A 26,707-nucleotide genomic window follows, 5' to 3' on the forward strand; every position below is an offset into this window, starting at 1 on the left:
ACAACCATTCAAGTGTGCAGCAGGGACGCTCCAGGGCGCCACTCCTGGAGCAAGGTCATTTGTGAGTAAGAGGAGGGTCAAGATGCAGTTGACTTTCTGTGCAGGCAGAAATGTTATTTCCCACCACATTGCTATCATGTATACTCCGAGTGTTTACCCTAAGTGCTCCCGTGTTTGTGTGATTACTATCTCTATAGACTTGCTGGTTTTGTAACCCAGCTAAAGATGAGAAAATGTTAGCGTCCTTCATTTTTTTGGTACAGATAATTCAATACTAGAAAGAAGACCTGCTGGGGAAGTGAATGTTTTTGGCCTTCTTTGCTGGCCACACCCCCCGCCAGCTGGAAACACAACGCCCCATTAACTCTAGCCCTGCTGGCTTGTCCACACTGCATTCTGGCCACCTAAATCAATTGGCACAGATTCTAATGGCTTTCTTAGTAAGTTTTTAAGATCCCAAACATCTCACACATTTTTACATTCGGCAGACCAACTGACGTTTTTGGATACCGGCATGCTAAATCCACCATTAAAAATATTTTGTTTTTGGTAAAAATAAAATCTCAAAGCCAAGTAGTTGGAAAAAATCCTTTCCAAATATTTTCCCCTTCCTTATCTTCACAGATAGGTGGAACAAATCATTACCCTATGTAAAACTACTGTAAAATATCTTCTTGGTGAGAAAAGCCAGGTTGAGGGCCAATGTCCTGTCACTTCCTAATCAGTTTTCACTTGGGGTGCAGCAGTCTGCCTCCCACCATTGGCAGCTCTGTGTCCTCCCCCTCTGTTCTGAAGGGCGATACTGAAATATGCCAGGACCTGGGGACCTTTATCAGCTGGAGGGGGGCCATCATGCTTTATGTAGGAGTCTCGGTTATTCTAAACATTTCTCAGTTATACTCAAAATGCAAAGTCATTGCTGGCACCTGGCAGTTCACAGGAACCAAAGGAGGATATGACCTCTTTTATGTCATTTTCCTAAACGGAGAATAGGCAATCAAAGTTTGGGACTTAATAAAAGCTATCCCCATTTAACAGCCTACAGCAGATTTATTCCTAATACCTTTTACATCTTACCTGAACTGAATTCTATTTTGGACTCTACCACATGGGGGAATTCTGGATAAACGGACCCAAGTTGTCCAATTATACGTCTCATTCATTTATCAGATACTTATTTAATACCTATGTAGCAGAGTTAGCATTTTTATTGTCTGTAAACATGTTGTCCCACACTTTGAATTAATACCACATATTCCTGCAAGCTGAGAGCAGAAAAAATGACGTTGCTCAATGAACAGCCAATGCCCCATGAAAAAAGAGCCTTAAAGCCAGGTCTTGTTGAGAGAAAAGAGACACTTACGCATTCCAAATGCTTCCTGTACCTGTTGAGAGGAAACTGGAGATGTGAACCTAAGTCCTATATGACAAGGAATCATATACAATACAAAGTTTCTCTCAGATGGCAGAACAGATAGGGAGTGAGGAGGAGGAGAGTTTCTAGTTTCACCTCTCAGGCTTGAAATATCCAAGTTCAGTTGGATTTAGTGGGGCAGCTGAAGATAAATGTGGCCCCACGGCCAATACAAGCTGGACAAACAAGGAAGCAATGACCATGTACATCTATAGGCAAGAAGAGAGTAGGGTGGCTGTAATGGCCCCAAGTCTCCTATAGCTCCTGTGAGTCCTGGAGAATCACTCTGATTTCCTAAATTTGTTGTGAATACAACCTATCCAGAGTGCTAAACCTTCTCACTCCTTCATTTCAAAATCTTCTGGAAAGCAGCTGTGTTCATGTCAGTCTATTTTCCTGTCCTGTAAGGACCCTTTTAAGGAGCCTATTCCCAACACTCCTGAGGGAGTGGGTACCAGGTCACATTTCCAGGACCATGGACCTAAGGCAAACTGGGTCAGGAGTGGACACCTAAGTCAACCTGGCCAATAGAATGCATTTTCCTGGGAATGGGTGGACCTCAAAGACTCCAGGTGGGCTCTTCCAGGCACTTAATGGATGAGACCTAGAGATGCCTTAAAGGGGCTGCTGGTATAATCCCAAGATAAGTCTGGGTGACTGCTGTTTGCTTTAATCTTAAAGTTTGAAGTCTATACTCTTATGGAAGCCGAGGTGAAAAGGAGGACCCTGTTCAGGCCAGGAATGGCCTGGACCATAACTGCCCGTTGCCATGCTGGGGATTTTATAACCCTGAATGGAAGAGGGGCAGCAGCTGAGGGGTTAGCGAGCTGATCCCAGCAGCCAGAAATCCCGAGGCAGCTTTTTAGCCTTAAGTATACAGATTTACAAAGGCTAAGCGTGGAGAAAGGAAGATTTATCCTCAATTGAACACCGCTGGTATAGGGACTTTGGGGTTAGAATCTTGCACTTTTGTCAATCAGGACAATATTGCTGATCTTTACTATATACTCTGATTAGATTCTCTTTCTCCTCCTTATAAAAGTAAAATTTGATTTAACCAAATAGAGTCTGTATCTGGTCTTTTGCTTCAAACCAAGTTTACCACTCATAATGCAAAAGCTATACAGAGCTCTACACAAGGCAGTGGAGGAAACCTGGAACTATGTCCTGTGATTCTCCCCAGGCTCATGATGTCAGCTGGCTTGACCTTCCCGAAGACAGGAAGGATACCATGATACGGCCAGGCCATCCCCATCTCCTCCTGGCTATCTGAGGGAGGGGCTGTGGTAAGGGAGCTTATGAGGCTCTGTCATCTCCTAAGGGCCACAGAGGGGATGCTCTTATCCCCAGTCCCAGCAGCCTGCTCTGGGGGAGCTCACGCAGCTTCACAAGCCTTTGACACCGTGGAGAGTAACGGGAGAAGCATTGGCTGACCTTTGAGTGTGCAGTGAAGCCATCCAGAATCCCTGAGAGAGAAACGGATTTTTGAACTCATTGGCTTTGAAGACTCCATCTGCCACCTGCCCTGGCAAGGTCAGGGTATACTGGATGCAGCCCCAAGCAGGTTGCCAGGTCTCTGCAGCCCTCAAGGTCTAGTCCTTACCTGCTCCCTCAGTCCCCAGGACTGAAGCGCTTCTGCCAAGCCAGGTTCCCCTCACGCTGAATCCCAACTCCCCCATATTTATTCTTTCCCAGAGTTTTAGACACACACACACACACACGCACACACACACACAGGCCTGGGAGTTAACTGCTTTCAAGCAGAAATTTGAAAGGTTCTTAGAGAGTATAAGAGCAGCTTATCTTCAAGGCCAAAGAAAAGAAGGCACAGAATTTAACCATGGTGTGCATCCATGTGCAGGGATCTTAATGACCCCTTCCCCAAAGCTGAGACAATGGCTCACTGAAGTGCAGGCATGCGAGCTTCCTGGCCTTTCGCTTATTTTCCACGACAATGTTACTGATGATATTTCTTTGTGTGACACAGTCTCGTGGGCCACACCTCAGGATGTGGGACATGCATCATAGCAGCTGTCACTGAGGACTTTCCTGAGCATGTACTATGAGCCAGCACGGGGCTGATTCCCACACAGATCGGACTGTTCAACCCTCACAGGCACTGTATGATGCAGGTGCTGTTATGACCTCTTGACTGATGGGAGACCTAAAGGAGAAAAACACAGGAGTAGACAATGGCAGCACAGCAGCCTGAATCGAGGTCTCTCCAACTGCAAAGTAGGGGTCTCTGACCACACTGCCCACCACCTCCTCCATCCTTACTGGGCCAGGCAAGCAAGGCTAGCCTCTCCAATCCTGCACTTCATCCTGTCCGGTGCCAACAGTTTTAAAGGACAAGCATCACTTCCTCTCTTGTGGTGGCTCTGGAGCACTGCACGTGTTCTTCAGAGATGTGAAGCCACAGGGAAGGTCGCCTCCCCTGCTCTGCCTTTCCAACAGCAGGCACAGGCACTTCGTTTCTGAGTTCTGTTGCAACAGTTGAGAGATGACCATTGTGTTAGGTGAAGCAATTCCACCTTTTGCACAAATGACTCCCAAGTTTCAGTGGTGTAACCCTAAGGACATTTATTTCTCACTATTGTAACTGCTGATCACAATTTTGCAAAAAGCTGGGTTCTCAAAGTTTAAGGAATATCTCCCAGGTGACCAAAGTCCCACAGTGCTTTAGCCTCACCACAGAAGGAATGGTCCAAGCCTGCCTGCCATACTTTCCTTTCCATCAACTGTTAAACTGATACACAATTGTACAGATAAATGGGGAAAATGTGGTATTGTAATAGACATATACAAGGTTTCTATGCTCTCCTTTGTGCAACACTTGTACACACAGCTGCAGAGGACCCGGCGTACAGCACCCAGCCAAGGCTCACTCCTCTGCCAAGGTCACTGGAAAGAACTGCTTGTGCACGAATCTGGGTTCGTCTCTCAGTCCTGCATTAACATCTCATCCTTTTTTTTCCTGATACTTTATATTTTTCATGTGAATATAATATTCATACAGAGAACAGGGGCACTGTAGTTCAGAGCTACAATTACAATATAATGATGTTCCCTTCCACCTTGCCCCCTTGACTCGCTCGTTTCTTTCCTTCTTTACCCATATCATCCTATTCCTCTTCCATTTTCTGCTTCCTGAGAAGCACAGAGCTTTGATACTCTTTGACACTCTCCATTACAAATAAGAATTAAAGTTACATGGGTGCAGAAAGTTTGTTACAACTGCTCTAACTGCCATCGCTAGTGACAGGCCTGGACAGTTTAATGAGCCTATAGATGGACTCCTGTGAGAATTCTACAGGAGCTAAAGAAGTGAGCACAGTTCAGTTAGTATCAGTTCCCCAGCTGCTTTTCAAGTGCCTCGTGGGTCCAATGGGCCTCCCTTAGGGATTAATTTTGAGTCCAGGAAAGAAAGAGTCTTAGATCTATGGCCCAGGGTAGAGATAACCTTAGGGATCCGAAAATTAGGGGACTCTGGGCTCTTCTTGAATTTACCCAGAGGCCCTGATGCCAGTATCTTTCTCTGGCACCATCTCCAACAAAGGAGATGTTGCCTCATCTTCAGGCATCTGCCCTGTGTGTTTACTTCCTTCAACTAAGGGGACGCTGATGGCAGAGGAATCCCGACACCAGGAGAGGGATTCTGGTCTTGGCCTCTCGGATGTTCCCATCAGAGAGCAGAGCTTCCTGCACTGGGATAACAGAGGAATGTTCTCTGCCTGGAACCTACACACCCTCAGTCAATAACTGCTGCCTGTTTTCTGACATTCCCAATCCTGGAGGCTCAGTTCTCGGTACTCACCGTGGGCAGGAGGGAGCAAGGCTTCACAGACAAGCTCCTCTCAACACAACAGACACTGTCTCTGTCAGGCTCCGGTAGCACTCTGTATGGATGACGGTGCTTACGACTGTGCACTTAGTGACAGGTGTATGTGCCAACTTCTGTCTCTCTCGTGCTAAGTTGTACAGGGAAGGGATGCTTTCACACGCGCTTACATTTTTGTACCTATTATGGCACTCGACCCTCAGAAATGTTACTGATTGTGTGTAAATTATTTTTGAGAGTGTGGGGACCCTTGGCTGGCCATGGGCCCACATGCTAAGGCTTAGCTTGCTGACTGTTTGCAATAGTTACTGCTGTGTGGATGTTTATGGTTTCTGTTGAGCTGTGATATCGGGACCGTTTCATAACCCGAGGCTAGAGTCAAAACAACTATGGCCTTGGGGCTTCCCGTGCTTCTTTTCCCACTAACCAAGGCTGAGAAAACACCAGGTGGAAGCTTGTTGTTAGCACAGGAGTTGCCTGCTACATGACCAGGAGCTTGATTGGATGAAGGCGCGTGATCACCTTTATGGTTGGACAAGGAGTGCATGGACTGTGCGTGATCAGGCACCCGATTGGAGTGCCGCTGCATGGACTGTAGCATGGACTAAGCTTGCTTACATGCTTCTGCAATGTTATACTATATAAGCTGTTTGTGATATGGGACGGGAGCTTCCCCTTTCTTTCGGAGCTCCCCTTGCTCAAGGGTTTCTTTTTCTATCCTGTTAAAATAAAGTCTACTGAAGACTGATCAGCTGGGAGCAGTGTCGTTCCTTTGTGGGCAAGGGAGTGACAGAGAGAATGAATCAGTAAATAAGAGAGTAAGTTGATGAGTAAGATTAGTGGGGAAAGAATTAATGAGAACTGTGTGATGGGAAGCAAGACAATGAGTGGTGGGGTAAGTGGCAGAATGATGGCCAGTTGCCTCCAGGCATCCATTCTCCTTTCTAGCAAACATAACCTTTTTTGTTGTTTCACTTTTTTAGTTTTGCACATCGTCACCCAACAAAATAATTCATTTCTTACCTTCTCTTTGAAATTAGACATATCCATGTGACTGAGTTCTGTGACTGAAGTAGCAGTGTTGCATGAGACTTCTAAAAGAATACTTAATAAGGGGGTGTGTGGTCTTTTGATTGTTGCTATTTCTACCTTTTTTTTTTATGGCCTGGAAGATATGTGATGGTTGGAGCCTAGCAGCCATACTGCACAATGAGGTGACTTCAAGGGAAAAAAACCACACTGGCACAGAAAAGAAGAAAGAGAGAAATCTAGGTCTCTGTTGCTCAGACAGCCAGCTACTATAATATCCTACATTGCCTTTTGGAGGATCTTTTGTAAATAAGGGAGAGATAAATTTTCGTTTCTTCTGCTATTATTGTGTGTGTGTGTGTGTGTGTGTGTGTGTTAACATGGAGCTGAACCCGCCTGCCATCTTGCCTGAAATCACAGGTTATTGTCAGACAGTCCTACAATCCAGGCTCTGCTTTTCCAGCCTTGAGCTATTTCCAAAGTCAGGCTCAAGCCACGAATATGATGCTCCGAAACTCCGCACTCACTCAGATCCTGTAGATGCATGCCAAATGCCTACTCAAAACCACACCATGGAATGGGAGAATACTGATCTCTTAGGAGGACAATCTAAGCAAGGGGAAGTCCTTGATCAATGTTCAAAGCCATCAGTTTGGTGGGAGCATAGATGTTACCTCAGGGTGAAAGTCCTCTCAACCACAGGAGATGCCACCAGGGAAACCTGTCTATGAACACAGACCCTGGTGTCCTCACGCTTCACCAGGGAGTCATTTCCCCTCCGTACAGTGGGGGTAGTGTCTTACCTCCATGAGAGAATGCCAGTGCGCGATGGGCTTCCGAGGATAGGACAGCATTTCACTCCAGTGGTCTCTGCCCAGTCTCTCAGCCTTGTTGCCTACTTGACACACGCCGATGATCTCATTGTGACCTACACTGTGAAAATGGTCCACAATAGTTTTTGCTTAAAATTTGGGTACCTAAGAGCAACAGCTTCTCAATGAAAATGACAGCGGAACTGGGGAAGTGGTGTTTGGTTTTTTTTTTTTTTTTTTTTCTACTGCTTAATTTAAAACTACAGGCCAAGCTTAACAGCCAATACGATTTGGGAGCCAATATTGTACTTTCTTAACACCGACAAGGGTTAGCTTGTTTCCAAGAATCAATCCCATGTTCAAAGAATTCCCTGATGCTTGCTGAAGATTCTAACCTCGTTCTGGAACTAGGTTGGCCTCCAAAACCATGTCATGAGAAGGAAGCCACCTGAGAGGCATTCCTCTAATAACGGCTGCTTAACTTTCCACAAGAGCCAACCAAGGACTGGTGAGGGAGTAGTTCCATGTCTGGCAGTCATGGGTCCGAGGAGGGGAGTCTCCTGGCTCTTCCTGCTTCTAGTCTCACTAAAAATACCACTGGCCTTTCTTTCCAAGGCCAGCACTGCTTCTGTGACCCGACTTGATTTCCCAAGTGTAGAATGATACTTGATTCCTTTAACCTTAACACTATTAGCCTTTCTAAAGCTTTCCCTGGATAGGTCAGCACCCTGGGCCATTTTTTTTTTTTTTTTACCTTGGCAGTTTTTGTTAAAATCCTTTGCATATGATGGGAATTAAAGCATGGAAATGATAGGTCCCATCAATGAACTCTGGGATCCAAGTGCACATACTTTCTCTCTTTTTTCTTCCTACAAAGATAAGTAATTATTCCTGTATTTGTGTGTGGGGAAGTCATGAGGAGGCAGTGGAGGGGAGGTGGGAGAAGGATATCTGAGTCTATGCTCTTTAGACTCAGATGCATGCAGAATCCCATGGATTCTGCCATGGAGTTGTCAGGCCAGATTCATGAGTTTACTGAGAATTGAATTGAGGCAGAGCTCACATAATCAGATTTGTTAATGCAGGAGACTTGGCAATAGTTTGGAAAATGCTGGCTTAGCTACTGCAATTGGTGGGCAACGTCCCCTCATGGGGTCTGACATTATTGGTGTTGTGTGTCTGCCAGAGATGGGACAAGGTCTACTGCCCAGCATGGGCTTTCACACCCATGGGCAGCCGGGCTGGACAATGGTCATGCTTCATGCAGACATCTGCTGGGAAGAACACTCAGGTCACCGAGGCTGCCTACTGACATTTCAGAGTTACGTGGGAAAATGTTTAGCTATAAATAATGTTTATAAGATTATATTAAGAATCACAATGATTTTTTTATCATCATGCCCAGACCACGTGGGAGGTTTCCAATTAAAAAGAGGCTTTGCATTTCAGTTTAATGACTGGTTTAACATGTATAATTCCCTGTTGGTACTTCCTTTGCATATTAAAATAACTGTTTTTCTAATCTGTCCTTTAAACACACAATTGGCTACAATGCAGGCTATAAATATCCCTTCAGTGCTGTATTAATTAAAAAGTCGAGCATCTTACACATTTTAATGTATGCTGTCACCCACCCTGGCTCTAGCATTTTCAAGAGAACATTTCTGTGTTTGCTTTCAGACTTAAGTGGATGGAAATGATCTTTGTTAAATATGTTGTGAGAAGGAACAACAAAGATTGAAGTTATGTATTTAGGAAGGCTGATGGTCTGGCTAAAGTAATCATTCTGCTACGTGGAGTGGGATCTTTCCCCTGAAGGGTACTCAGTGTTGCCTGACAGCAGATAAGACCTGTGGGGCCACCATTCTTTAAGCCAAGATTCCAGAAGCTATTCAGAGAGGGAAGAGGTGGGAATGAGGACACAGGAGGGAAAGAAACAAAGGGGGAGGAAAGAATGAGAGAGCTGTGAGGCAGCCAGGGAGTCTGGCTTTATGGCCTGTTTGGAATACGGTGACTCCTTGTCCATCTGCTGTCCATGCATTGCTGGTTCACTCACTGCCTGTGGCAGCCTGGGATACCAGCCAACAATCTACGGCTGCGCCCACTGTCCCTCCCTGCCCGGGGAACAGTGGCCTTGCACTGAGAAAGAGTTGCAGGTATCTCACCGGTCGTAGTCCATGACCGCTATGGACAAGTGGATTTGGTCAATGTTTTCAGGAGGGACATCAAAGACTATGGCTTCGTTGTAAACTGGATTCAGTGTGTTCCTTTTCGTCGATGTTTTCCTCTTCTTCAACCGTCTGCCGTCACACATCAGTGAGACCTTCACGTAGGGATCTGTGCAGACCACAAGAAGCGGGGGGACTGTGAGGATAAATGGGGATCCAGGCTGCAGTGATGTCACTGTGGGCGTTCATGGGCTGGGGGATGCAGAACACCTCTCCCTGCCTGTGGACTGGAATCCAAGGATTTTAATTAAGATGATAGCCAGGCAGTGACTAGAGTTGTGATAATTAAGTCATTCACTCAAGAAAAGCCCAGGACACTGTCTCCTCAAAATGCATGAAGTTTAAAAATAGTGAGAAAACATCTGTTCCCAAATGAGCCGACATTCCAGCTAGCATTCAAGACCCGCCCGACTGTGATAGGAGGAGAGCTGCCCAGGTGCTTCCAGGGCATGTGAAACAGGTCCCAAGCCCCCCAGCTCCGAGTCACCTTCGAGCACCTTCCAAAAGATTCGGGTCTTTGAGTAAAGACCTTTCTGGAATTTCTGGAATTTGACCTGCCTTTCTGGAATTTCTGAATTCCTGGGGAACATGTCTGGGGTCGATTTCCTGAGTACAGGGACCTGCAGCCCTTGGAATAGTCGGCAGTTAGGTTGCAAAGAGAGAGGCAGTTCCGTATGTCAAGGAGAGGAAGGACACAGAATTGCCGGAGGGGTGACGCTGCGGTGATGGCAGATGGGGCTCTCCTGGGCCCACCAGCACCTCACTAGCCTCCTCTCCATGTGTCCTCTTCACTTCCATGACCGTGCATGCCCTGACTGCTATGCACAGTCAAGAAGGGACTCAGAAGGCCAGGGATGGGAGGGATGGGGTGGGGTGAAGTGGAGGAAGAGCATATTGTGGCTGTTTTTATTTTTTTTTCTGCTTAGAAAACACGGGGGTACAGGATGCAGAATATATTGTATCTGATGCTGTTTGATTTCAGTGGCTGTGAGTCAGTGTGTCTTGGGTATTTTGTGGCCACATTTGGAGAGCCCCTGCAGAGGCAGTTTGTGAATCTGTATAATAGAAACTGCATATTGAGGCATTTTTAGGCTTCAGTTGGAATTTGAGTGTGCATGCTTAATTCCCTGGAAAAACCAAACTGTATTAGGAGACAGGGTTGTTTTCAATCTTCAATAACCCTGGGATGGTGATTTCTGAAGAAAGATCCAATTAGATCAGTTATGTCAGCAGGTGCAAACTATTAGGTCCATTCAGTTATGAAGACCCAAGGGAGAATGATAAAATCTAATAGTTGTAGCGTTTAAAACGTATCAGGTCATGTTCTTGAGGTTTTATATATGCTAGTGCACTTATTCTTACAACAACCCAATAAGTCAGATATTATTATACCTTCATTTTACAGATGGAATCTGGAGCCCAGAGAAGTTAAGTGACTTTCCCAAAGTCACACAGCTATTAGTGGTGGGGCTGGGATTAAACCCAAGAAGTTTGGTTCCAGAGCTAATTACTGTACTAGAAACTTGTTCAGGTACCACATTAGAACTGGATGAGGAAGACTGGATTTGAGAGTGTCCTACCTGATGCTCCTGTTATGTCCATTGCCTTTAAATTCCGTGCTTTTATAATGGTGATGGTCAGCCTGCCGGCCGTGGGAAGATAGCAGAGGGAGAACATCAACTCTCCAAGATCCACATTGTCCTGTTGAGAGAGCACAGACTAAAGTATTAGAAAGTGCAGCCCAGCAGGCGGCGGGCTCGGCTGCAGGGCAGCACAGGGAAAGGCCACGCCGCTCGGTTTGCTCCGCACAAGCACTCCTGGGGTCTCTTCCTCATAGCAGTTACATGGAGAGGAATAACCCCGTCTTCCTAAGGAGGCAGAGCCCATCTTCAGATCAAAAAACTCCGAGGGCTCCAGAGCCTCTGCCAGCAGTCACAGGCAGCCTAGCCCAGCCTCACACAGGTCCCTGGAGTCCGGAACACAGGCCCCAGAGGAGCCACCTCCACAGCCTGGACAGCCTCGGGTGTGGCTCCACTCATGTTCTACCTCAGGCCACAGAAGGGCCCCCAGGACAAAGCTGCCGCTCAGAAGACCCTGGTGGTGAGGTGCAGAGCGGCGGGCACAGCTCTGACACGCTTTGCTTGCAGTCCCACGGGGCATGGTGCCATGTTCCAAGCAGGTACCCACACTGCCTCAGGCACCTTCCTGTGCCCTCCCCTCAAGTTGGCCACAGCATTTCCAACAACCCCTGCCTACCCCAGAGCCCACGATCCCGGCACTGCAGAGCACTACACACAAGCTGGTCACACACAACCTGTATAGACCAGCACCCAGTTCCCCCAGACCCCAGAAACACCTGGTCCTCCCATGGCTCCTGATGGGACACTGCAAGATCTTCAGAATGCAGCCCAGGACCCCACACACCTGCAGCACTGGACACACCCAGGCGCCCACTCGGTTGCATACAGCTTGCATACAGGCAGAGGAGAGCAGAGGCGCAGACCCAGGCACCCCTGCTGCCTGCCCCCAGAGCCCCGCTTGCTGCAGCTCAGTCCTCCTAGGAGCCCCTAAGGAGCCCGCATTGCCCTCTGCTGGAGAAGGCATCTCCCCAGGCACTGTGCAGCCATTCAAATAGGTCAGAAGACACAACTCTCTTTTTCTCCCTTAGCCAGGGAGAGTGTTACCAGAAAGGAGAGGGAAAAAAAAAAAAAAAAAAAAAAAAGAAGAAGAAGAAAAAGCAAAGCCGTTGATTTAGTTTCAATTTCTGAGAGATACCTGAGGTTACTGAGCCGGTGCCAAGGTCTAATTAATACAGTGTCACACTGATAATGCTCTGGGGAGTCAGGTTCCTGCCTCCACACCCACAGCCTCCCCTCCCCTCCCCTCTCCCTTCTCCAAGGATGCTTCTATTTTTAGAAGCACAGATTCTGCTCTGGAAGGTCACCTCAGCCAACCCCTCTGCCTTGATTGCTTCCACGGAAGGGTGAGGGGAAGGGTTCTGTTTGGTCACTAAGGCAGATGGATGGCACTGTGCCTTCGCCTTCGCGCATTGCTTGCCTCCTGTAAATAAATGACTTCATCTTGCAAGCCAGGCTTTTCTGGCTCCTGAGGCCCTGAATCCCATGTCCCAGGTGGCTGTGCCTTTCCCTCTGGGGAGAGGGCAGGGGTCGGGGAGGCAGACTTCTACGGCAGTGGGGGCATCACACACACACCCAGCCGGTCTTAGATTGCTGTGGTGCTGGGTTCCCTGTGATGGGAGCAGCGGCTGTCAGTGAACAGCCAGGATCTGACCCGGCTTTGTGCTGGTGACTACCAGCAAGCTGGTAACAGCTGGCCCATAGCCCATGCACTTGCTTCTTCCTTCTTCCCTGGACCACCAATTCCTGTTCTTCCCCGAGACAGTTTTACACTGGTCCTTGCTCTCCCCTCTCACCTCATCCTCTCAGCAAATCTTGGTTAGACAAAGTTATTAGAGAAGTAACCCAAATCATACCTATGGAACCTCCTGATCAATTCTTTCAACAAGTATTTCTGGGGACCACCTGGTGCACACACTTTGTAAGGTCTGAGATGTGAAAAGGCTTATAGAACAGTCGCTGGCCCCAAGGCTGATGCGTGTAATTAAATGTAACCTGTCAGAGTACTCAAGTGCTAACTAGACAGACTTCCCCCAACATAAACCCCACTCACAAATATGTGTGTCATATGAGATAAAACAAAATCAAACCCTGGGCTTGGGGGTATATTCAGAATGTGAATCAAGGCTAAAGTCCACATTTGTACTTTCGAAATTAGCAAATTGGACAAATAGTTATCAAAGAAAAAATGCTTGGTTTGATTTGCTGGTACTTTAAAAATAACTTTTTAAAACATTTTCTAAGTTATAAAAGTAAAATGACATAAAATTCCAACATAGACTTTTTTATGTCCAACAGTTAAAATACTCCCTTTTCTTGTTTTTTATAGCCATCCATATCATTCCTTTCTCCTTAGTAACACAATGAATAATTGTACAGACTTTTTCTTTTCATTCATCCATTCATCCACCTATTCATTTACTCATTCATTCACTTACTCCTCTAACATTTGCTGTGGCTGTCGTAGCTGAATCTGCAGTGAACAAGAAACACCATCCCTTGAGGGGGATGAGCTTCTGGGATATGGAACAGGAATTCTGGGTACCGATGCAAACTCTGCTTTCTCCTCATCAGCTGATGCTGACTTGATGTCTGTCAACATTCCTTTAAACCAGTGGTTCTCAAACAGGAGCCATTTTGCTCCCTGGGAAGACATCTGACACTCTCTGGATCAACTTTTGATTGTCACAAATGGGGAGAGGGTTGTGTAACTGACATCTAGTGGGTAGAGCCCAGGGATGCTGCAAAGCACCTACAGTTCACAGGGGACTTGTTCACTACAAATAACTATCTGGTCCCAAATATCAACTGGTGCCAAAGCTGAGAAATCTGACTTACACAGAAGTGCTAAGGTTCTTAGTAAATATTTTTCTAGGATGCTGATAAAAGTAAAATACAAAGAGGTGGTGGCATATTTGGCTTCTTTTTCAGTTTGACAGGAATCAGAAATGCAGAAGTGTCACTGGCGGTTGAGGGCCCTGGAGGGTACAAGGGGAAGGAAGATGCCACACTAAGAAATGCTTCATTTGCTCCTGCTTTGTGTGGCCAAGTTCAGCCTTGTTGGAGAGGCATATTGGGAATTCACAGCAAGCATGTGTGAGTTCCCTACCTGCCAGTCCGTAAACTCTGTGATCTGTCTGCCTGCGGTGGCCTACAACAGCTGTAGTTTTTTTGTCTGACCAGCGCACTTCTGCATTCCTCTTTTTGTGTTCTCTTGGTGAACTCCTTACCAATTCCATGAGGTTCTGAAAACACAACTGCAGGAATTGAGACTGAAAAAACTCATGGATCCATCAGTGTTGTCAGGGAAGGCTAAGAAACCCAAGCAGGACCACTGAGAGTACCTCTAGGGGCAGCAAAATTGATGTTGAGAAAGAGAAATTCTTATTTTATTAGGGTTATTCACTGGAAAGATATAAGACTAAACTGTCACAAGGTTCCATGAGTATAAGTAGTACAAGAGACATAATATCACTACAAGTTAGCACTGGTAAGGTAAAGATGCATGCAATAAATTTAAATAAATAAATAAATAACAGAACAAGGAGTTATAGCTAGTAAGCCAAGAGAGGAGATAAACTGGGTACTTAAAAATGCCTAATTAATCCAAAGAATGCAGGACAAAAAGAAAAAGAGAACAAGATCAAAAAAGGGAAATCTAATAGAAAGTAAACACTTGTAGTAAGATGATATATTTAAACTAAACCATTTTGATAGATTAAATTTAAATGATATAAACCTCCAAATAAAGGCAAAATTATCTGATTCAATAAATAGCAACACCAAACCATATGTTGTTCACAAGAAATTTACTACAAATGCAAAGATAAAAATATATTAGAAGAATAAAAAAGATATGCCACACTAACACTAGAAAAAGAAATCTGGAGTGGCTATATTAATATCAGACAAAGCACAGGTCAGAACAATGAAATCAAAGAAAGTTATTTCATTAGAATTGAGGGGTAAATTCATCAAGAGTATAAAAAATTCTATGTTTATGCTCCTGATAGCACACCCTCCGAATACATGAAGCAAAAACTGGTAGAACTGTAAGAAGCAGACAAGACCACAAGAAATATCGAATCAATCTTAGTATTCATTGATAGTTGAATATATAAAAAAATGTGATATTTATACACAACACAATGTTATTCAGTCATAAAAAAGAATGAAACCCTAATGTTCGCAGTGAAATGGAATGAACTGGTAATCATTGTATTAACTGAAATAAGCCACACACAGAGAGTCAAACACTTCATATCGTCTCTGTATGTGAAAATTAAAAAATACATAAAAGTTAGAAAATTGATTACTAGAGGCTGGGAGGGGTGGTGGGGATATAGAGGAGTTGGATAAGGGGTACTAAACCACAGTGAGGTGGAAGTCATAGGCTCCAGTGTTCCATAGCTCGGTGGAGTGACTACAGTTCATAATACTGTGTCCTATACTGTATAAAGCACTGGATCAAGAGCTGATAGTCTCCAAACAGAGAGGAAGGGTAGGGATGTAGAGATGTCGCTTTCCTGGTTTGATCAGTTTACACTCTATGTTTGTTAAAGGATTGCACTGTGCCCCATCAAGATGCACAGGTAACTAACCATAGTCAGAGATTTGAATACTCAGATAAAACTAAATTAACTTGGCTTATCTAATAGTAGGCCAAGCAGCAGGAAAATACATATTCTATGTAAATGCACTCAGAACACTGAGCAAGATAGGTCATAAACCAAGTTCCATTTAGATACAAGAATATTCAAATCATGCAAAAGGTATTTTCTTATAACAGTGAAAACTAATTTCAAATAAACAGCAAAAAGAAGATACCTAGAAAATCTCCAAATATTTGGAAACTAAGTAACTAAATACTCCATAGGTCAAAGAAGAAATCAAAAGGAAAAGTAGAAAGCATTTTGAACAGAGTAAAAATGAAAACATAACATATTAAAATCTGTGGAGTGAAACTAGAGCAGTAGTTACAAGGACATCTATAGCACTACAATGCCTATGTTAGACAAGAAGAAAATCTCAAGCTGACGACCTCAGTTGCTATTCTAAAGAACCAGAAATATAACAACAAATTAAACCTAAAGCAAGAAGAAGGAAGGAAATAATAACTATTAGATAAAATAAAGGTATATATTTTAAACACTAGACTGAACACTGAAAAAGCTAAGTATATTTAGGCCAGTACCATTGCTCACTTGGCTAATCCTCCACCTGTGGCACTGGTACCCCAGGTTCTAGTCCTGGTTGGGGTACCAGGTTCTGACCCGGATGCTCCTCTTCCAGTCCAGCTCTCTGCTGTGGCCTGGGGAAGGCAGTGGAGGATGGCCCAAGTGCTTGGGCGCCTGCACCCACATGGAAGACCAGGAGGAAGCTCCTGGCTTCGGATCAGCGCAGCGCCCCAGCCATAGCGGCCATTTGGGGGTGAACCAACGGAAGGAAGACCTTTCTCTCTGTCTCTCTCTCTCAATGTCTAACTCTGTCTGTCAAAAAAACAAAAAAAACAAAAAAAAACACAACAAACTAAGTATATTTAATAAGCTATTATTAGGTAAAATGGAATAATAAAAATTGCTCAATCCAAAAGAAAATAGGAAAAACAAGAAAAGTACACTTGGAACAAAGAGAAAAGATAGATTTAAATATCCTCATATTGATAATTAAATGTATATACCTAATAACTTTAATTAAAAGGATAGAAACTGTCAGGTTAGATAACAGAGCAAGGCTGAACTATATACTGTCTACAAGAAACCCACTTAAAATATCATGAAGATATATTTAAAAAGGATGAAAAAATTAGGGCATGTAAACACTCATAAAAAAAAGGTGGACTGACTATATTAATATCAAAGATATTTCAAAAATGCAGGAGTAGCATTGTGATGCAGTGGGTTAAGCCGCTGCTAGCAATGCCAACATCCTGTATCTGAGTACCAATTCAAGCCCTGGTTGCTCTGCTTCTGATCCAGCTCCCTCCTAATGTGCCTGAGAAAACAGCAGCAGGTGGCCCACGTGCTTGAGCCCCTGCCACCTACGTGGGAGATAGGGATGGAATTGCTGGCTCCTGGCTCCAAGGCAGGCCCAGTGCCAGCTGCTATGGCCACTGGGGAGTCAATCAGCAGACAAAAACTGCTCGCTGTCTCTCTGTCTCTGCCTCTCTCTGTCAGTCTGCCTCACAAGTAAATGAATCTTTAAACAGTGTTTAAAAAAAAAAAGATATTTCCCAGGAAGAAGGCGCTATTTCATTGATAAAAGGGCAAATCTCCAAGAGGGGCAAATAATCATAAATACATCTAATAATGCATTTTCAAAACACATCAAACAAATCATATAGAAATTAAGAAGAGAAATACGCAAATATACAAGTAGAATGAGAGATTTAAACACTGTTTTGCCAGTAATAAAGAGGCAAGCTGAAAAGATTAACATAATGAATCAACTCACTGATATTTACTCCACCCATCAATACTCCATCTTATGACTGCAAAATGCACATTTTTATACTGAACACTCACCAAAATAAGTCATATTCTGGGCATAAAGAATCTCATTAAATTCATGAGCACAGAAATCAAAACAAAGTATGTTCTTTGATGAGAACAAAATTAAACCAGAATTTAATCATAGACATCTGGAAAATACCCAAATATTTAGAAACTAAAAAATTTCTAAATTTCCCACAGGTCAAGTAGAAAGGAATTGCCATTAATGTACATTTCTCAATATATAAGAGAAGGAATTGGGCTATATGAGAGAACAATTCAGTTTTGCAAATGTTAAATGTGAGATGTGTATTAGACATCCAAATGGGGTTGTTGAGTAGCCATCTAGTTATGTAAGTTATCTTTTAGGGGAAAGATCCAGATCGGAGATACAAATTACGAACTCCTAGGAGGAAAAATAAGAGAATGCAATCACAGAGAATAACATAGTTCAGCTATAAATGAACAATGATATTAGCATGAATAATTATCTCCACAAATGCATAACTATTTTGAGAAATGGGAGAGGAAAGTATAGTGTATATGGTGTATATGGGTGTGCATTTAGGGAATTTTGGAGCTAAATCCTTATCTTCCACAATAAAATTAAATAGAAATCTAAAAATTATAATAAATTCAAACCAAGCATTTTTATTTTACACATTAATGCATATTTTACTTTGTTTCTAAAAATCTTGTTAAATTTGACTTAAAATTATACATATTTCAGGGTAGGTGATTTTTTTTAAAAAATTTATATATTTGTTTGAAAATTAGAGTTACAGAGAGAGAGAGAAAAACACACAAAGAGAGGTCTTCCTACTGCTAGTTTACTTCCTAGATGGCTGCAAAGGCTGGGGCTGGGCCAGGCCAAAGCCAGGAACCAGGAGCTTCTTCCAGGCTTCTCACATGGATGGCAGTGGCAAAACACTTAGGCCATCTTCTGCTCCTTTCCCCAGGTCATCAGCAGGAACCTGGATTGGAAGTGGAGCAGCTAGGACAAAATTGGTGTGCATATGGAATGGTGGCATTTCCTGCAGCATAATAATGCCAGCCCCATATATAATACTTGCATTTTGATAAATGAATTTATTAAATTTATTATGTAATGGCCAATCAGAGTAAATAGATTTATCTCTTCAAATGTTTCACGTTCCTTTATGTTGAAAACATTAAAAATGTTATCTTCTAGTTTTTGTTAATAGAGAAAAATATATATGTCTATATATAATATATTAATATTACCTATAGTTACCCTACTGTGCAACAGGTTGATTAAAGTGTACTAAGTTACAGTTAGAGAGGAGCAAGAAGTTCTGGAGGCATACCTTAAAAGAAACAGGTAAAGTAGTTAAAAGTACTTTTTAAGAATGGGAAATGAGGTTATGAACAGAAACATAAAGATGATCTCATTTGTATTTAAAAGCACATGAAGCCTATACACAGAGTGCAAATGAATGAAGCAGAGTTCAAGTTTGGTGTCTCATCTAGCCACTCCCCAACCTTAGATAAGCTACCTAAGTTCTCAGTTTCTCAATTCTTCGTTCTCATTTCTTCATTTGGAAAATGGTTTTAGTATGTACAGGACATGGTTGATAAAAAGGAAAAGATTAAAGAAGAAAGCACATCTGTACAGTACACACTGAACAGAGGGAGCTATGATCACTATTGCACTGGACTATCTGCTTTCTCTCTCGTCAGTGCTGGGGCTCAGGAGACCACGGCTAGAGGGCGGCATGGTGGCGTGTGGAGTGCTTTGAAATGAAGGGCCCTGGAAGGGCCTCCGAAGAAAAGTCTCCTGACTTTCTCCTGCTCAGGTTTCCCTTGCTTCCCTCTCCTCCCCCAAGGCGGGCCATAGAAACTAGAACTGCTTTTTGCCAAGGTGCATCATAGAAACTAGAACTCCTCTGCCCCCAAACCAGCCATAAGATCTAGAAATATGACTTTCATTTTCCCCTACCTTTCCTTGTACGAGCAAGTCACAGAGAAATTCTCAGACCTACTGTAACCGATCGTGGGTCACAGCACCCTCATTCCAGAGGGGTCCTGCCACATACCCAAGAGAAAGGAATGTCACACAGAGAGATCAAAAAGAGGAAGCACAGACAGGCCTCGCTGAGTTTCTCTATTCAGTCTGCTGTCATGAGACCATTCTCTTTTGTCCTGTCGCATTTCTGCATGGCTATCCATTCTTTATTGAACCTAAGCATAAAAATAGTGTCCTCTGACTCTTTGGGTCTTCATTTCTGAAGGCCCCGATGCCACATGAAATGTTCATTAAATAAATGTGTATTTTTTTCCCTGTTAATCTACCTTTGTCAATTTTTGTTTTAGACTTAGCCAAGAACTCTACAGAGGTGGAGGGAACTTTTCTTCTGTGCACTCCTCATGGGGAAGACCCACTTACCTACTCTCTGTCAACAGAGCTTGCATTGGGTCAGGCATTTGGCCTAGTGGTTGAGATGCCACTTGGGATGTGATGATGTGATGCCCACATCCCATATTGGAGTGTCTGGATTTGAGCCCTGGCTGCACTCCTAATTCCTGATTTCTGCTAATACACACCCTGGGAAGCAGCAGGTGACGGTTCAAGTACCTGGGTCCCTGCTACTCACTGGGAGACCCAGAGGAAATTTCCAGCTCGCAGCTTTCACCCAGCCTAACCCTGGCTTTTCTCCCTCTGCCTTTCTCAAATAAATAAAATATTTCCTGTGTCAATGAATTGTGATGCACAAATGAAGGAGGGGTGGTCCTTGGGTATATATTGCACCCACAGTAGACTGGCTTCTGGAAGCCTTTGGATCTAATGTCTGGTGAGCCACAGGCTATGGGACATCTGGTCTCCCAGTCCCACCCCCGCCCCCAGGTTCCCCAGCACTACTGTCTCAGTGAGAAATCCTGTTATGACACAGCTTCTTTCAAAAATAAAAGCCCTTCTTAGATAAGGCAGCAAGAAATCATTCATTTGATACCTGGAGAGGAAATTCTAATTCCAACATTTCTTTTTTTCCTTAATCCTCACCTGTAATAATTACACGGATGGTCCAAACCTGGTTCACCTGGAAGCTGTTCATGATCTGATCATCCTATTTTCTCAAAACTCCATGTGTATTCTTGATACTTTCCCCAGACATGACAAAACTGGCAAAACCCTTCTTCAATCACGGATCCTACCAATAATTAACATGCACTGTTAAAGTAACTGTTGGTTGCACTTTATTTATAGATATTAACATGATTAATTTCATTGGAAGAATGCCTGAGGGATGACACTCTCTGAGCTGGTGCTGGGGTATGAGTGAGCCCCACAGTCCCCACAGGTTCGTGGGAGTGGGGTGTAGGGCCAGTCTACTTCTTTTCTCTTATTTCTCCCGCAAGTCATTTTAGGGCTAATTCCATAGGACCAACCCCACTTTAGAAATTGTTTTCTTTCACCAATGACGTATTCAGCTAGGAATGGACAAGATAATAACATCGCCTTTGTGTAAAGTTTTCTATGGCCAACAAAAAATATCACTTTCTAATCTGATCTTACCCAGCTCCTTGGTTTACTGAACCCCTTATTTAGGGATGACTCCAGTATTTATATCTGCACCCCAGCCTCTTCCCGTTGTCAGACTCAGATACCCAGATTCCTTCTCTAGATTCCTACTTAGTTTTCTAATAGGCATCTCAATATTAATATTTTAAAAATGGAGTTGATTTTCCTTCCCTGTCTTCAGCCTTCTTAGCCACCTAATCTTGACCTCAGTTTAGTAAAAACATCCTCCCAGCGCTGAAGCCTGAACTCTGTCAGTCACCACATCTACCTTCGTATTTCCTCCCATTCTCCCACATCCACAAGTCATGACATTTCTTCCTCCAGAAGTATCTAGAGTCTTTCCAGTTTTCCCTTCTTTGTGGTGCTCCCTTGTTTCAATATTCTATCATCCCTCACATGTACTCCTACAGAAGAATGAAGGCATATACAGATGTGAGCCCAGGGAGCAGGATGACTGCTAGGATACGCTCACATCATAAAATTCCATTTCCCACCATAGATTCACAGCTGCTCAAGGTACAAGGAAGTCTCTGCTGCTTGCTTCCTTGTCTTCACGACTACTCTGCAATGTGACTCTGAATTTGGGGTTGCCAGTCTGCTCTGATGCACTGGGGGAGCACTCAAACTTCAGCAAAGTGCTGGCTCCACCATTGCTGTTCCTCTCCTCTCCACACCACTGGAGTTTTCCCCTCAAAGGCAACTAGAGTAGGCCAGTGGCTACAGAGCTGTTACATCTCTGCTGCCCAGGGAGCTGGCTGTGTTCTAGCACTGTACTGGCAGATGGGTTTGATGATGATAATAACACAAAGAAAAAATTTAATGTTAATAATGATGCTAATGGCTTAAACTGAGCAATCTCTTTGGTTTTCTATAAAAAGAGGTAGCTCTGGCTTATCTAGAATGATTTGATATATGGTATTGTTCTGCAGGGATTTGAATCTTTTTATTTTTCAAAGTATCTCCAAAGCAAGAAGAAGTGGTAAAGTTGTTGGATAGTCTCTTCGATGACATACTTGGCCAACAATATCTCACTGAGGCTTACCAGCTACCCAGCTTTCCCCAGCACTGCAGGGCACTGGCCACTGCCCCATGGGAGCCCATTGTCTAGGATCACAGGGCAGAGCTCGCTGCTGGGCAGTGGTTGGGGCCCTCACCTGGCACAGATGGAATCTATAATCCCAAGTGTAGAGAGAAGTGCCCTTTTGCAAACTATGCAACTGATAAAGGATTAATATCCAGAATCTATAAAGAGTTCATGAAACTTAACAACAACAAAACAAACAATCCAGTTAAGAAATGGACAAAAAACTTGAACAGGCATTTTTCAAAAGAAGAAATTCAAATGAAAGAAATGCTCAGGACCACTAGCCATTGAGGAAATGTAAATCAAAACCTCAATGAGGTTTCACCTCACCCCTGTTAGAATGGCTTTCCTACAGACATTAAGAGTCCACTGTTGGTGGGAAGGTAAACTGGTACAGCCACTGTGGGAGACAGTATGGAGACACCTCAGAAATACAGACCTACCATATGACCCAGCCACCTCACTCCTGGGAATTTACCCAAAGGAAATGAAATCAGCATGTGAAAGAGTTTTCTGTATCCCCACATTCATTGCAGCTCTATTCACAATAGTTAAGATATAGAAACAACCCAGATGTCCATCAACTGAAGACTATGGAATATTACACAGCAGTTAAAAAAGGAAATCCTGTCATTTGCAACAAAATGGATGCAACTGGAAACCATTATACTTAGTGAAATAAGCCAGTCCAAAAAAGACAAATACCTTATGTTCTCCCTGATCTGTGGTAACTAATAGAAGACCTAAAAGGTAATCCATAGAAGTGAAATTGACACTTTGAGACTCAATAATTTTGAACAGCCCTTGTCTCAGTTTTTTGAGGAACAGTCATTTTTGTTTGTTTCATACCATTTGTTGAACTCTTTACTTAGTGTAGGGCTAATCTTATGAGTATAAAGTTAACTGAAAATAGATCTTTGTAGAAAATAATTGGAATAGAAGAGGGAGGAGGAAGAAGGGTGGGAGTGTAGGTGGGAGGGCGGGTGGAATCACCATGTTCCAAAATTCGTATATATGAAGTGTATAAAGTTTGTTTATCTTAAATAAAAGGTTTATAGGTTAAAAAAAGTAGTGCCCTTTTCCTGGGACAGTTAGCTTGGCATTCATCTTAGACACATTGTCAGGACTGATTTGTGGGGCTGGCATTGTGGCATACAGATTAAGCCACTACCTATGATGCTGGCATCCCATATGGGTGCCAGTTCATGTCCTGGCTGCTCCACTTCCCATCCAGCCTCCCGCTAATGGCCTTGAAAAAGCAGAAGATGCTGGCCCAAATGTTTAGGTCCCTGTCACCCACATGGGAGACTCAGATAAAGCTCCTGGATTCCAGTTTTGGCATGGCTCAGCCCTGGCTGTTGCGGCTATTTGGAGAATGAACAAGCGGCCAGAAGATCTCTCACTCTCTCCTCCATTCTCTCTGTAACTCTGACTTTGAAATTAAAAAAAAAAAATCATAAAAAGAAAAGTATGGTTTCTGGGGTAAGCAGTTAAAGATGCCTCTTTGGATGCCCATACCCTATATAGGAGTGCTTGCGTTTGAGTTCCATCTCTGCTCCTGATTATAGCTTCCTGCTAATGTGCACCCTGGGAGGCACTGAATGTTGTACTTGAGCATTCGATGTTGGCTCAAGTACTTGGGTCCCTGTCAACCATTTGGAAGAACAGGATTAGCTTTTGGATTCCTGGCTGCAGCCTGGCCCAACCCTGGCTTTGCGGGCATTTGGGGAGTGAAACAATGGATGTAAGATCTGTCTTTGGCTGTATCTCTCCAATTTCATTTATATATATATATACACACACACACACACACACACACACACGTATATATGTCTCAGTCTTCCTGTTGTTTCCACTTATTGGTCCTTATTCTAATTCTTGGAACCATTCAGGGCAAGTTTAATTCCTCTTCCCTGTGACACAGTTTTAAATATGTAATGACAAAAATGCTGTGTTTCATGAATATTGTTCTTAAAGCTTAATCATTCCTTTTTGTTCCTCATGTAGCCTCATATATGTATGTATGTATGTATGTGTGTGTGTGTGTATATATATATATATATATATGGTTTCTGAACTCCAAAAATCACTGAGTCCTAAGGTGATACCATACTCATATCACTTCCTTTTTTGAAGGAAGTATGATATCAGGGAGTTTCGTGGGTGTCAATAAATGTGGGCCTTGGCACAGCAATGGGGAAGCTATCTCCTGGGATCTTCACAGATGATCTGGGTAAATTTAGGGCAGATGATAATAAAAAAGGGCAACTTCATACCTAGTTTGATAACCATACATACAGGGTGCCAATTACTGATTCAGCAATGTGTATATTATCTGACTCTGTAATTTTGTCAATAGTTTAGGAGAAGAAATAGAATTTTAGTATGACATAATGGGCACAATAAGTACACTAGAATCCAAAATCAAGGTCCACAAAAATTGTGACAGGGAGTTGAGATAGGTAAAGCTTAATAATAGACATTTTTTGAGATAAAATTATTTGAAGGCATAGAAAGTCAACGATGCAATCTCTAAAGGAGATGCAACTCAATGCATGTGAAAATAAAAGGCTTATGGTTTAATCACATTTTAATCAAAATGGAATATAGCTTCCAGAAACTAATTTTGCTTTAGGCTGTACCAATAGAGGTACACTAGTCTAAAGAGAAAGGGTGTCGTAACACACCTGAAACACTGATTTTGTTCTGTGTATCTAGGATCTATATAGGAAGTTGGAAGCTGGGAGCCAGGAGTATGGTGCAGCAACTTCAGCTACCACCTGCAGTGCTGGCATCCCATATGAGCCCCTTTTTGAATCCTGGCAGCTCCATTTATGATCCAGCTCTCGGCTAATGCACCTGGGAATGCTGCAGATGATAGCCCAAGTACTGGGGCCCCTGCCACATACATAAGAGACCTGGATGGAGTCCCTGGCTCCTGGCTTCCACCTGGTCCAGCCCTGGTTATTGTAGCCATTTGAGGAGTGAAATAGTGGATGGAAGCATTCTCTTTCTCTCCCTGTATGTGTGTGCAACTCTTTCAAAGAAATAAAGGAAATATATACATATATTTTAAGCTGGAAGCTTGAGATAGGAGCAACCTCTATGGGAGAGGGTGAGGCTACATGAGGAACAAAAAGGAATGATTAAGCTTTAAGAACAATATTCATGAAACACAGCATTTTTGTCATTACATATTTAAAATCGTGTCACAGGGAAGAGGAATTAAACTTGCCCTGAATGGTTCCAAGAATCAGAATAAGGACCAATAAGTGGAAACAACAGGAAGACTGAGAAAAGCATCACAATCCCAAACCATGAGTTGTCTGCCTGCTAAGACAACCAGTCTCTCGTCTGTTCAGCACATTCCTCCACTTTACAGAAGACTCAAGTGTCAGTCAGTGGCTGGACAAGTGAAGAGTCTTCTGCAGTCCTCCTCTCCTGTAATTCCCTATTTCAGACATCAGCTTGTAGGTGGGGGTAGAAGCAACTCTGATGCAAGACAACTGCATTATCAGAAACGAGATTAAGGAAGCAGGGTTTGGTGGAGTGCGCAATTCCATTTGAGGGGGAGATTTGAGACAGTGAGGGATGTGGACTAGGAACACTTGATTCAGTATCCTGGGAACATGCCTACTTTAAAGGAGGACATGAGAAAGAGGAAGTGAATTCCAAGTCTTAGAGCACCTGGGTAGGAATTCAGGATACTGAAGCCTTCATATTTTTCTTCTATACGCTTTCCTGATCGACTGAGATTCACATGTGCTTTTTAAAAATTCCTTGTATTCCCCAAAGGAGCAGGTCTAGTCAAATAGAGGGAGTTCTTGGTCAAAACAAAGGTGGTAGTTTTTAAAAATTAAAGGGCTACAGAAAAGGCTTTAGTGTTTAATTTGAACATTCAGTAATCTATTCTGAAGAGACTTTTTACGGATCCATCAATTCTGAGTAGAAAAAAAAAGTTACTGGAGACAAGAATTTGTTCTTATTTAAGGGCTGTGAGGATATCAGAGCATCCACAGAATTGAGCCTTGTGTGCTGGCTCTGCAGGCTACACTGTGCCCCACTGGCTTTTGAAGAAAAGAAACATTAAGGAGTTGGAAATAAATTTGAATTCACTCCGCATTCTCAGCATCCTTGTCATCCTGAAAATTTCCATCAAGACTAAGAATTCACACGGTGCACAGGATATGGGAGGATGGGATTCTCCAGTAAAGACGACCTCTGCAGAGAAGGAGGGCAGCAACTGAATTCAATCAGCATGCTCAGGGGATGAGCGACCATCAAGGAAAACACAGGATTTTAATTCTACCGTGGATGGAGAGTCGGCCCAAATATACTCCCAGGACTTAGGGAGTTTTATGTATATAAGGTGAACAAATTTTATGTATTTCATATATACAGATTTAGGAGCAGAGTTATACTTCCTCCCCTCCCCTCCCTCCTGCCCAGGCTCCACCCTTCTTTCTCCTCCCTTTCTTATTCTTTAATTTTTATAAGGACATATTTTCAAGCTTTTTAAAATTTATTTTCTAAAAAGGATTTATTTATTTATTTGAAGGGCAGAGTTATAGAGAAGCAGGCAGAGTGAGAATGAGAGGTCTTCCATCTGCTGGTTCAGTCCCCAGATGGC

At 43.4% G+C, this 26,707-nt stretch overlaps 1 protein-coding gene across 9 annotated transcripts in view; it reads right to left on the reverse strand.

Moving 5' to 3' along the window:
• Positions 1-26,707, reverse strand: part of SYT9 (synaptotagmin 9) — a 409,891-nt gene that overhangs the window by 36,669 nt on the left and 346,515 nt on the right. For 7 of the 9 annotated variants that reach the window (XM_070074132.1, XM_070074123.1, XM_070074118.1 and 4 more), the window contains 4 exons: positions 10,905-11,025; positions 9,262-9,433; positions 7,088-7,217; positions 1,166-3,578 (listed from right to left, as the gene is read on the reverse strand). In XM_070074132.1, the coding sequence (XP_069930233.1) occupies positions 3,525-3,578; positions 7,088-7,217; positions 9,262-9,433; positions 10,905-11,025 (477 nt within the window). In that variant the 3' untranslated portion in view covers positions 1,166-3,524. Of the gene's footprint in view, positions 1-1,165; positions 3,579-7,087; positions 7,218-9,261; positions 9,434-10,904; positions 11,026-26,707 lie in introns of those variants that run through there. The other 2 variants (XR_007910949.2, XM_008265569.4) reach the window with 2 other exon arrangements.

The sequence above is a fragment of the Oryctolagus cuniculus genome, chromosome 1 (assembly GCF_964237555.1).
Source record: "Oryctolagus cuniculus chromosome 1, mOryCun1.1, whole genome shotgun sequence".
NCBI classification, from domain to species: Eukaryota; Metazoa; Chordata; class Mammalia; order Lagomorpha; family Leporidae; genus Oryctolagus; species Oryctolagus cuniculus.